This window comes from Hippoglossus hippoglossus, chromosome 24 (assembly GCF_009819705.1).
Source record: "Hippoglossus hippoglossus isolate fHipHip1 chromosome 24, fHipHip1.pri, whole genome shotgun sequence".
In the NCBI taxonomy this organism is placed as follows: Eukaryota; Metazoa; Chordata; class Actinopteri; order Pleuronectiformes; family Pleuronectidae; genus Hippoglossus; species Hippoglossus hippoglossus.
In genome coordinates this window covers 2,112,160-2,124,134 of record NC_047174.1, presented here as the reverse complement: position 1 = coordinate 2,124,134, position 11,975 = coordinate 2,112,160, and the positions used below count along the sequence as shown (strand labels likewise).

Below are 11,975 nucleotides of genomic sequence, written 5' to 3'. Positions count from 1 at the left end.
CTCCACGTGAAGCTCACGCCGCGAGGAGGAGGAAGAGGAGGAGGAGGAGGAAGAGGCGGAGGAGGAGGAAGAGGCGTGAACGAACGAGGAGGATGAAGAGCAGGCTTCTCCGCGGACAGAGAGTTGGAGAAGGAGGGAACCGGGGGAGACAGAAGACGGGGAGTTAGCGGGAGAAGTGACCGGGCAGTGAGACGGGACGATGCGGGAGAGAGTCCCACACGCGCCGCCGGTAGAGTGGAAGTCAGCTCGGGGACCGGAGCGGTGAAGTTACACCAGGTGACACGACGCGTTTCCGGGGAGCAACTTCACAATAAACCCCCCCAAAGTCATGATTCTATTTCTTAAAGGGTTAGTTCACCGAAAAGTGAAAGTTCACTCATTATCTACTATGATGGGGGGGGTTAGGGTTCAAATATAATTGAAGTGAATGGCGACCACTACTTCAAACACAACTTGCCTCCATATGCCTGATTCCTCTGTGATCCACACATGAACGTGAGGACAACAGAGGACTTTCAGGCTAAAAACATGGTGATAATGAGGCCGTTAACTCAGAAAGTTCAAATATAACCTCCGCAGAAAGATGCCAGACGTCCACAGAGAGACACAGAAGGGTGAAACGAGAGAAGCAGGACATCACATAAGAGACTGAAGAACAAAATGACCCCAAAGAAACACGTAATAACCTTCGAGATGAAAAAGATACAACAAAACCAGCACAGAAAGATAGAAGAAGACCATAAAGTGTTTCTATACAAACAATGTATACAGAGACTATGCAGGGCGGCCGTGGCTCAGGAGATAGAGACTTCTTACCAGAAGGTCGTTGGTTTGATCCCCGCTGCCTCCAGTCAGCATTCCTAAAAACATGCTGTGTATGAATGTGTGTGTGAATATGTGAATGCGCACACATTCGTACAATACGTTTGTAATGTGAAGCCCTTTGTGTTGTGTTGATAAGACTGTGAAAGCGTCACAATACATACATGACTAGAACTTTCACAGGTTAATCCAGTTTAGCAAATTATTTTCAAAAATCAATGACAATCGCATGTTGGATTTTTTATTTTGAAGTTAGAGTCTCTCATTTCCGGTACAATCGTGCAATTCACTGCACATTGCGTCACGCCGACGTCACTCCGCTGGCGGGTGAATGGGGGCACGTGCATCAGCAACTTCGCAACATCTGGAGTTTGTACTGAAGAGTTTTATAAAACACGGTAGGAAGTTAATCCTGGAACATACACATGGTCACATTGATATTTAACACAGTGAGCACGTGTTACTAAAGTTTAAACACAGTGAACACGTGTTACTAAAGTTTAAACACAGTGAACACGTGTTCCTAAAAGTTGAAAACTCATTGGCCAATAGAAAACCCAACAACAAATAACAAAACACAGCAGCTACAGATTTAAGGGCTACTAACTCTGCAACAAGTTGAGCAATACTTGTTGATTCAGCTCTGCCATGTCAATATAGTGTTTTCCTGATGAGTCATGAAGAAAGATAAATAGAGGAGACAAGTTTATTTTTAAAGCACATTTATAAAAGAACCAGAGGTGAACAAAGGGCTGTACAATAAAAAACACAAAGAGAGAAATACAAGAATAAAACAGAACTAATTAAATAAAGTAAAATAAAATAAACGGCTAAGAAGTGAATTTAAAACAATTAAGGACACTCTGATAAAACATGTGAGTCTTCAGCTTAACCTTTAATATTTTTACAGAAGGAGAACATTTAATTGTAACCGGTAAACGTTTGAGTGTCCTTAAGTTGTTTTTATCCACATCATAGCATTTATTTCATTTTGTTTTAATGCTAGTCAATATTATTTTATTCTTTTCTTGTATTTCACATCGGGACTTCCTTAAAATTAATAAAAAATAATAATAAACTTGACTTGATTAAATGTTGGAAAGTCTCGAGGTGGCGCAGCAAACACACCATCATCTTTACCCCCCGTCCTGGACTGAGGGACGTTCAGGAGCAGCTGGTCCGAGGATCCCAGAGATCTGGGATATTTAATGCTTTAAATACGAGAACCTTATACTATATTTGACTGGCAGCCGATGAAAGACCCTGAATGTGGCACAAAGATGACATCTGATATGTCAGGTTTGTGTTCTGGAGGGACTTTCTGAGAACTGGGATCAGCCTGTTTATGTGGAGGGGATAATGGCCGTCAGAGGTTGTGTTCAGTGAGCAGGATCCGCTCGGATGTTTCAGAAAACATGATAATCTGATCCCTGCTCTCTGACCACTGTCCTGATCCTCTGCCCCACCCACACTGTGGCCTGGTGCGGCTGTGGAACGCAGTTTAGACAGTAACCCAAGCCTGAACAAACCCAGCAGCTAAAAATACCAACAGTCAACAGAGCGTTGGCTGCTGTGGGCCGGAGACAGGGGGCATGGGAGGGTCTTCACATCAGGGTTGGCAGAGGGATAAAGGGGGGGACAGCTGGGGAAAGAGACGGAGCTACTGCAAAAAACACTGAGAAAATACGACTTAAAGTAAAGTTGAATCAACTTTTTAAGGGGAATATCGCAGGAGAAGTGAAGACTGATGAACACCGAGCTGTATGAGGCCTGAAGTCAAGAAGACAGAGCTGGAATATCCTCCACCTTGTGTTTCTGGAAGCCTCCACTCGTTCTCCTCTCCCGTCTCCTCTGATACGTCGCTCTCTGCCCCCGGAGATCGATGAACTTTGCCCCCGGCTTCAGGCCCCCCTCAGCAGGCAGATCCGGGCCTGGTGCCGGCGGAGGAGCCACCATGGAGAACCTGGAGAAGCAGCTGATCTGCCCCGTCTGCCTGGAGATGTTCTCCAAGCCCGTGGTCATCCTGCCCTGCCAGCACAACCTCTGCCGCAAGTGCGCCAACGACATCTTCCACGTGAGCTGCAGCAGATTCTAAGCGATTATAATATACTTGTTTTTAATACAAATTTAAAGGTGCACCCCACCTAAAACTTCTCATCTGAGAAAGTGACCTCCTGTGGTCGAGGTCGAGGCCACAGCTCAGTCTTCTTCCTACGTGTCCTCTGTTCACAGTCAGCTAACCGTCTGTGGCAGAGCCGCGGCTCCTCCAGCATCGCTGCCAGTGGCGGTCGTTTCCGCTGTCCGTCATGTCGCCACGAGGTGGCGCTGGACCGCCACGGAGTGTTCGGCCTGCAGAGGAACCTGCTGGTGGAGAACATCATCGACATCTACAGACAGCAGGAGTCCTCCAGGTGTGTGTGCACTCGTTTTTATCACCTCTTTGGGAACTTTTCCAGTAGAATCACTGACCTTGTGAGGACCAGTAGACCTCATGGGGACCAACGCTCAATCATAATGTGGTGAAACGTCATTTCTGAGCTCCTGGATGAGGTCAGATGGGAACTGTGGTTAGTTTAAGGATAGGTTTGAATTGGTCATTTAGGGATAAGGTTTTTGTTAAGCTGCAGGTTTTGAGAAGTCTTAATAGCACTGGATTGTAATTGTAATATTGAGTGACAACCACCAGGGGGCAGTGCTTTATTACTGCCTCAATAACTACAGTTCTTCGTCAGCAGGGAAACAAACATACTTTACTCACTTGTCACTTTTTCACAGCAGACAATTCAACCAACAGTAGCCAGTGTCTCATAGTAAATAATGATTGTGTGTTGGTGTAAATCAGCTTGAAAGGATAATTACATTTAATTAAATTGATTTCAGATGATACACTCAGAGCTGTAATGTTGTATCTGACCTTTTTTGTTCTGCAGAGATTTAGATTCACCTGAATAATTGATTTATTGTATATATTATTTACTTCATTACATATCATTTGTATGATTGAGGTCATATCTTTGTTGTCTAATGTCCGGTACAACTTAAAAATGTATTTGATTTTGATTCAATCTTTATCTAATCATTCAGTGTCATTGAGATTTTAGACGTCTTTGTCAAGAGACACCTGAGAACAGGTGAAATTCACAATCAGCAAATAAACACAACATGACAAAGTATTAATACATAAAATCAACACAACAATGACTTAATTAAAACAATTACAAGAATCAAATTGCCGCATATTCCATTAAAAAACACACATTGCAGAGTGCAGGTGTGTGTATGTGAGATGTAGTGACTGGATCATGTGACTGGTTTTAAATGAGAGAAGAGAATAGAAGCTTCAGATGAGTTTGCATAAATAATATAATAACAATGTTCCATGTAGAAGCCTCTTCAGTGCATCTACCTCTGTTTTATAAGTGTGCACACTTACTACAACTCTACTCTGATAATTAAATCGTCACGAGTGTAAATCTGTCACTTTCACACCAAAATAGAAGCTAAATGAGTCACTGGTAGAGAGAGAGAGAGAGAGAGAGAGAGAGAGAGAGAGAGAGAGATGTTGGCATCCATTAGAGACAGAAGGGCAGGGGTCTCCTCATTATCTGTGTGGGCTAAAATAGACGCGATTGTTCACAGCGACGTTCACAAATGTTCTGTAACTTGTAGTTTCTCATAATTTTTTCACGGGTGGAAACATTTCTCATGACTTAATCATCGTTTGTGTCACGGACATGTACGTCAGAGGACAAAGGACTGTGATGTTGCATAAACTCTGGGTTCCACTGAGCAGCCGTTTGCTTTTCAGGAGGCTCCACACGCCAAAGCCTGTCCCAAGCACATACATGTGCATGTACCAGCGTGTCTTCAGAGTGAGCTCTGACAGGCCAGTGTTGAGGAGCAGGTTATTTCTGATCATGGGATAATTACATGTTTGGCAGTGAAAGGATCATCTATGTTCACAGTGACACATCTGAGAGGAAGAGTGATGTAGAATCACACAAAAACACATTCTGAGATATACTATACTACACTATGCTGTACTATACTATACTATGCTTACTATACTATACTACTGTGCTATACTATACTAATACTATGCCATGCTGTGTAATGCTAAACTTTTGCCATGCTATACTATGCCATGCTTTGCTATAATACACTACACTATATTATGCTGTGCTATGCTATAATATAATATACTATGGTACACTATGATATACAATACTATACAAAACTATACTATCCTATGGTATGCTATATTTTGCGATGCTAAGCTATAATATACTTTACTATACTACACTGCACTATACTATACTACTGTGCTATACTATACTAATACTCTGCCATGCTTTGTAAAGCTATCATATGCTATTGTATACGATACTTTACTATGCTATGCTATAGAAAATATGTCCAAGCAACAAAATATTGTGATATTGTTTAAACCCACAGTTTGAGCACAAGCAGGAGCCAGTTACAGAATCTGAAGGTGAAATCAATGAGTCCTGCTCTTAAACTGAAAGATCACACTCCTGGAAACAGAGAGAAACTCACAAAACCTGCATCAGCTTAGTGTCCAGAGAAGGTTTATAACAAATCCTGTAAATTCACCTTTTAGAGTGTTTTTTCCTTCAGGCTTGTAAACATGAAGCCGGAGCAGCAGCAGCAGCTGATGTGTGACGACCATGAAGAGGAGAAGATCAACATCTACTGTCTCTCGTGTGAGACGCCGACCTGCTCCATGTGCAAAGTGTTCGGACGACACAAGGACTGTGACGTGGCTCCGCTCAGCAGCGTCTACATGAGACAGAAGGTGAATCAGCAACCCATCCAACTCCAAACACACTCACTCATGATACTGTTATTTTATTTGAGGTCAGCATTCTAATCTCTGTGGACTGTATCAAAGAAGATATGATTTCAGTCCAGGTTTCTCATGTGACCTAATCAGAATTGTGAGGATTTGACCCGTAATGACCTGATACTGAGCGTCTCGTGACCTATGACCTCACACAGTTCCCTCTGTTTCCTCTGGTTCACCTCACTCGACACCCCCTCACCTCAGTTCACTGTCAGACAAAGACACCGAGCGAAACCCAAAGATTCGGGCAGAGACACTGTCGGTGCTGTGGAGGTGAGCTGGCAGGTTCCTGAGGAGTCGAACACGCTCACGACTGAAGCGGGAGCTTGTTTAAAGGTCAAAGGACGATCACAGAATATATTCAACAGTCCAAACTCCGAGAAGTGCGTGAGCGTGTTGGTGGTGACTTCTTATAACGGACGATGGCCTTTAGGAGCCAAACCTCTTTCTTTTTTTAAGTCTTCTATTCGTCTATTTCTGTTTCCTCTCCTGCTCGGATGGTTTGCAAATAGATACTGAATCTGAACTGAAATCAGGACACATCTGCACACATCTGGTCATGCAGCCATTTAAAGGTCAGCTACAGTGACACCAAACATCGTTTTCATGCAAAATCAAACCTATTTGTCATATTTATGTAAAAACTACAGCCTGACCGATATAAGGCGGAAAGAAATTTCCACTTCCAAGATATCGGCTGATATATATATATATTTGATAACCTTTTTTTTTTTTAAATGATCCCTAAGATGTGGTTTTCGATCCCTTATGATAAATAAATGTAATCAAGGTTTGATAACGTCTGAGAGTCACAACGAGATATCAGTTCTTTAAACACGCAATTTGGTGACAGCAGATGTGAACCAGCTACGATCAGAGCGTGAGCAGCACCTCACCGCGGTAATCCCGATAAATAAAGAACCACGATCACCATGAAACTGTTTCATCCTCAAACACCAACAAATACATAGAACTTCAATTAAGAAAATAAATATTGTTTTAAGATCAAATGTAAACATAAATCTGTAAAATAAAAGTGTTCATATCAGCAAAAACTTGATTAGCTCATCGACTCACAAAGTCACACAAGGACAAGTGCAGCAGTGTTGTTATGCAGATGGCTAGCGGCGGCAGCGGCAGCGGCAGCGGCAGCGTCCGGTGTCGTATCGAACATTTGGCTTTTGTTGACATTTCAGCGCCGGCGTCTCCTTCTCTCACTCCGTCTCTGAATCACTCATCTGAAATTCAGATGAGGCCGAGGAAAGTTGTTGATCATCTCAATGAAACAGTTCATTTCATAAACAATGAGTGTGGTTTGGATTTGGCTCAAATCCATAAGAACAGAGAGTTTGTTTCGCTGATGACACTTTAAAGCTGTAAAACAGCAGCTGTAACAACGTGAGGTGATGAAGACGAGGTCGTGTGAAGCTTTAAACTGATGCAGGCCGGTGACTCATGTTGCTTCAGCTGGTGACAGACGTCCTCATTAGAAAGTTCGCACAGTGCTTTTCCTCTTTAACTTAACTTTTCACCAACATGTGGATCCGCATACAGACGATCGTGTCGACTGGTCGTGAGTCGTCCACAGATTTCAGGAGTTTGTTCAGGAATAAACGCCGGAAACTTTTTGTTCTGTTTGCAGACGGAGCTGAGCGACGGCATCGCCATCTTGGTCGCCAGCAACGACAACATCCAGGCGGCCATCTCTCAGCTAGAGGAAATATGCCGCACTGTGGAGGTTAAACACACACACACACACACACACACACACACACACACACACACACACACACACACACACAAACACACAATTTATTTTTAAATATAAAATTTTGATATTGAATATTAAAGGTAAATGTCAATTAGCTTTTCCAGAGCTTTCAACCACAGCTCATGATCTAACTCGAAAACAAAAGCTCATCGTATTTGATTAAACCAGTTGGCCACTTGGAATTCGGCCCTGTGGTTGTACGCCGCCACCACCCAGTGCGGTTTCAGTCTGTACTCTCTCTTTTTCCAGTCACATATGTGACCTTTGACCTTTGACCACTGAAATCTAATCAGTTCATCTTTGAGTCCAAGTGACAACTGGTCAAATTTGAAGAGGTTCTCTGAAGGCAACCTTGAGAAATCATGTTCAAGAGACCCAAAAACATTTGTGAGACACCCTTGACCTTTGACCTTTGACCTTTGACCACCCAAATCTAATCAGTTCATCTGTGAGTACAAGTGAACGTTGTGCTACATTTGAACGGATTCTCTCGAGGCGTTGTTAAGATAACACGTTCACAAGGCAACAATTATCACACTGACCTTTGACCTTTTCATCTGCATTCGTCTGTTTAGCAGGATTACGCCTAAATTAGGGAGGAGCTAAGAACATTTTGGCGAGGGATCTGGATCAGGGGGCGGATCTTTAACAGGACGTCGTATATATTTCATTAATTCCAACTTCCAGGAGAGCGGCAGGCGGCAGAGAGAGCAGCTCGCCGCCCACTTCGACGGCCTGGTGTCCGTCCTGGAGGAGCGGAAGCAGGAGCTGGTCGGTCACATCTCCAGAGAACAGGACGACAAACTGAGACACCTGCGATGCCTCATCCGTCGGCACGGCGACCACCAGGAGGCCGCGGTCACGCTGGTGGAGTCGGCCATTCAGTCCATGGACGAGCCGCACATGCCTCTGTTCATACAGGTGTGGGCGTCGCCTCGCGTGTGCTGTTGTCACGGCTTGAGACTGATGCTGACCTCAACTCATCGTTATCGTGTTATCATGTTATCATGTTATCATGTTATCATGCTCCACTCCCACAAATTAATATCGACTTAGTAGTTTTTGCGAATTACCGCAGATTGAAAACGTTTAAAATGTTATATTTCTTTGTTAAACAACTGCAGTGATTTCATTTCAGCTCAGTTTTTATTGAAATATAGATTTTATATTTCATGATCGATTTAATTAATGATTTAATATATTAAACTAGTTCCATTGGCATGAATTGAAATAAAGGTTTTACAAGTTGTGTCAAAAAAGGCAATAATCATAATCATAATCATAATCATAATGGCTACAAAAAGCTACTTAATTCTAACTAATAATGAAACCAATAATATTATAATACATCTAGATAAACATAAAGAATAAAATAAATTATGGCCACTCAGCATTCTAGCAAAAGAAATGGCTGAAAGGTAGATTTTAATTTTCCATGTAAAGATAAACACTCTCTGCTCTATAACTTATATAATATAGAGCATCTGTTGTCAGAGATGGTGCAAATACAATAAGTGTGAACAAAGTGTATATATATATATTTTTTTTTTATAAACCAACTTCTTCTGCCTCCCTGAATACGAAGAGCTTCAGTTAGTTGTTGTTCGAACAGTCGAGACAGAAAATTCCTTCATGAAAAAAACCTCCAACACAGTTTGAGAATAGAATAAAAAGCAGAAAAAGGTGAGATGTTGACTGAAGAGCCGACATCTCACAGTTCGCTCCGTCCTTGTTGTTGTTACTAAATCCAGCATCTTTACTGCCGACGCGTCACGTCTGCGTCACTGCGTCTCCTCGGAGGAAACACTGTTTGTTCTGAGACTCAGGTGTCGCTGTTTTATATTCGGCCTCACGCTCCGTCAGAGCAGCTGGTGAAGAAGATGGAGTCGCTGGACGCAGCCTGCGAACGCCACCACGTCGTCCTGGCAGCGTTTCTTAAAGTTTTCTATTTAACGCGCTGACACATGTTCGTGGCTCCGAGGATCTGAAGCACAATGTGATTCATTCCATCCCTGTCCTCTGTTCTGTCTCATTCACAGAGCGCCACAGTCCTTCTGGAGACGTAAGTCCCTGTTGTCCTGATTCTGCATGAAATCTTTAATTAAATCATCGGTTTTAACTTGTCCCAAAGCCGTCTGTCTCCTACAGGGGCCAGTTTCTTATCTACACATTTAATACATAGGAGGTTTTATTAGTTATTTAAGGATTTATTATCAGGCTCAGATTCAGATTTTCAGTATTTTCTTCTTGTCTATCATCAAGACAAATTCCAATTAACTGGGTTCACGTGGCAATAAAGTATAAAGTCAAACATCAGACTTAATAAATACATTTGACTGAAAATATGCTCGTATTGTACTTGATCCATATAACAATGTTTTTACTTCAGTTTTCATCCTTCACATGTTCCTCATGTGACCTTCTACTAGTACACACACACGGATTGAGATGCATATACCAACTCTCCACACACACACACACACACTACAACACTGCTCCCACAGTTTGTCATATCCAACACAAATTACAGGTCCAGAACATTGTGATTAAAATTCATGAAACAAGGACAGATGGAAAAAAACTAACCCTATAATTTATATTAAACATGATAAAAGCCACTGGTCCTTTCATTTCCCATTAGACTGTTAGTGAGTGTGTGTCTGAACATTGTGTGTCGGACATTTAGTCATTTCTTATATATTATGTAGACGATGATCCGCCTGCGGCCCGAGAGATCGAAAAACCAAACAACGCTGGCGTCAGCGATCGCCTCACGGGACCTGGAGATTAGTGTGTGTTTGGTTATCGATACTTCGACATCAATAACTTGTGACACGGACGTTCGCCTGGTTCAATATTTATCTGTCAATTTACTGATTTCACAAGTTGCACATTGAGTCTGTTTTTATTTCTTCTTCGTGTTTGGTCTGATGATGTTTGAAAGACTTAAAAACGGGAGTTTAATTGAAATAGATCAAATCAGACACAGACGTAAACATTATGACGTTAATGCTTTTGGTCCATTATAGAAAGTAACGTTATAAAATAAAAGGATGCAAAACTTTGACAACTGAACCCTGGAGTCTTCTCACCTGTATGTGTGTGCGTTGACAGAAATGGCGGTGACGGCGAGGGCCTCGAACATGGAGCGTCCGGAGCTCGGCTACGAGAGCATGAGCCACTTCTTCATCGACACTGACGACCTGACGGACATGTTACAGAACATGGACTTCTGCTCTGGTATTTGACTCAAGTGGAGAGAGATCTATACATGTTACTGAGGTGATAGTGTGGATGGAACATCTGTCCTTCGTATGGAGGAAGCGTCAAACTCTTCTTAAAGAATCAGTTTGTTTAAACGTCCTGTTCTACTCACAAACTGCACATGTTTGATAAATAATAAATTTCACTCAGTAAACATCTCACACAGGGAAACAGAGACCTCGAGGATTAGACAATTTCCTTTAGGCTCCATTTACACAGGTTCGAATAGAGCTGTTTACTGTGTGTGTGTGTGTGTGTGTGTGTGTGTGTTGTGTGTGTGTGTGTGTGTGTGTGTGTGTGTGTGTGTGTGTGTGTGTGTGTGTGTGTGTTTTCAGGTGTGGGAGATGAAGAGGACTCTGAAGACGTGGGAGAAGAGTCAGAACTTGACTTTGGCTGCAGATACTGAGAGGTGACTGTTTCCTTTTCAGTCATTTTGAGTTTCTCTGAGGGAAATGGAAGCTGTTTCTGATCTGGATCTCCTCACTGACCTGTGGATGAATTGATCAGGTTTATCTTGACCACAGCTTTGTGGTGTGTTTGGTTCTGGTTTGAGAAAACGTCACAGTCCTCACATTAGTTAGTTTACGAGAATAAAACAGTTCATCCTAAACCTGCATGTCACAAAAAGCCTCAAGGCACAGAAGAGTTCAGTCTCTTATGAAACCACATTTAAATTCACTAGATCCACATTTTCATTTGGATCATCACTAATTTACACAAACTCATGACATCAGTCCCATAAATATGATTTTTTTTATCAGGATCCATGAATTGTTTATCGGAAATGTTGCCGAATCTCTTAATGTTCCAGAAAGTGAAGAAAGATCCAAATCTAAACCATTTCATTCGCTCACCGCTGAAGCAGAGACGACAGCCAGACGACAGAAGTTAGAGAACGAGTCACAGAAACGTCGTCTTCAGTTGTCGGTGCACGTTCATGAGTTTGGGGGGCGGAGCTTTGACAGGCGGGCCCATGATGGGGGGGGTTTTGATTTTCCAGGATTACCAACCCGAGCTTTAAGGATCCCTTTGTATCAGCTAGCAAAAATATGGAAGAATAAATTACTGCACACGATTTAAAAAAGCTAAAATCTCTCAGTGAACATCTTGCAGACGCACTTGACGTCTCCAAAAATGCAAAAGGCAGAACTGTGCTGACGAAAAAATGCAAATAGTGCAAATGTGTCAGAGCCTGTTTATAGATGTTCTCGTCGGGCGGCTGATGAATTGTAATATTTGTACGATCTGCACCGT

General features: G+C 42.4%; 1 protein-coding gene across 1 annotated transcript; it reads left to right on the top strand.

The window, feature by feature from the left end:
* Positions 1 to 2,393: 2,393 nt before the first annotated feature.
* Positions 2,394 to 11,468, top strand: trim54 (tripartite motif containing 54). The gene is made up of 9 exons (XM_034579283.1): positions 2,394 to 2,896; positions 3,055 to 3,233; positions 5,461 to 5,638; positions 7,329 to 7,424; positions 8,145 to 8,378; positions 9,497 to 9,518; positions 10,572 to 10,697; positions 11,057 to 11,128; positions 11,331 to 11,468. The coding sequence occupies exons 1-8, from the start codon at positions 2,705 to 2,707 to the stop codon at positions 11,125 to 11,127; spliced, it is 1,098 nt and encodes a 365-aa protein (XP_034435174.1). The 5' UTR covers positions 2,394 to 2,704; the 3' UTR covers position 11,128; positions 11,331 to 11,468.
* The last annotated feature ends 507 nt before the right edge of the window (positions 11,469 to 11,975 follow it).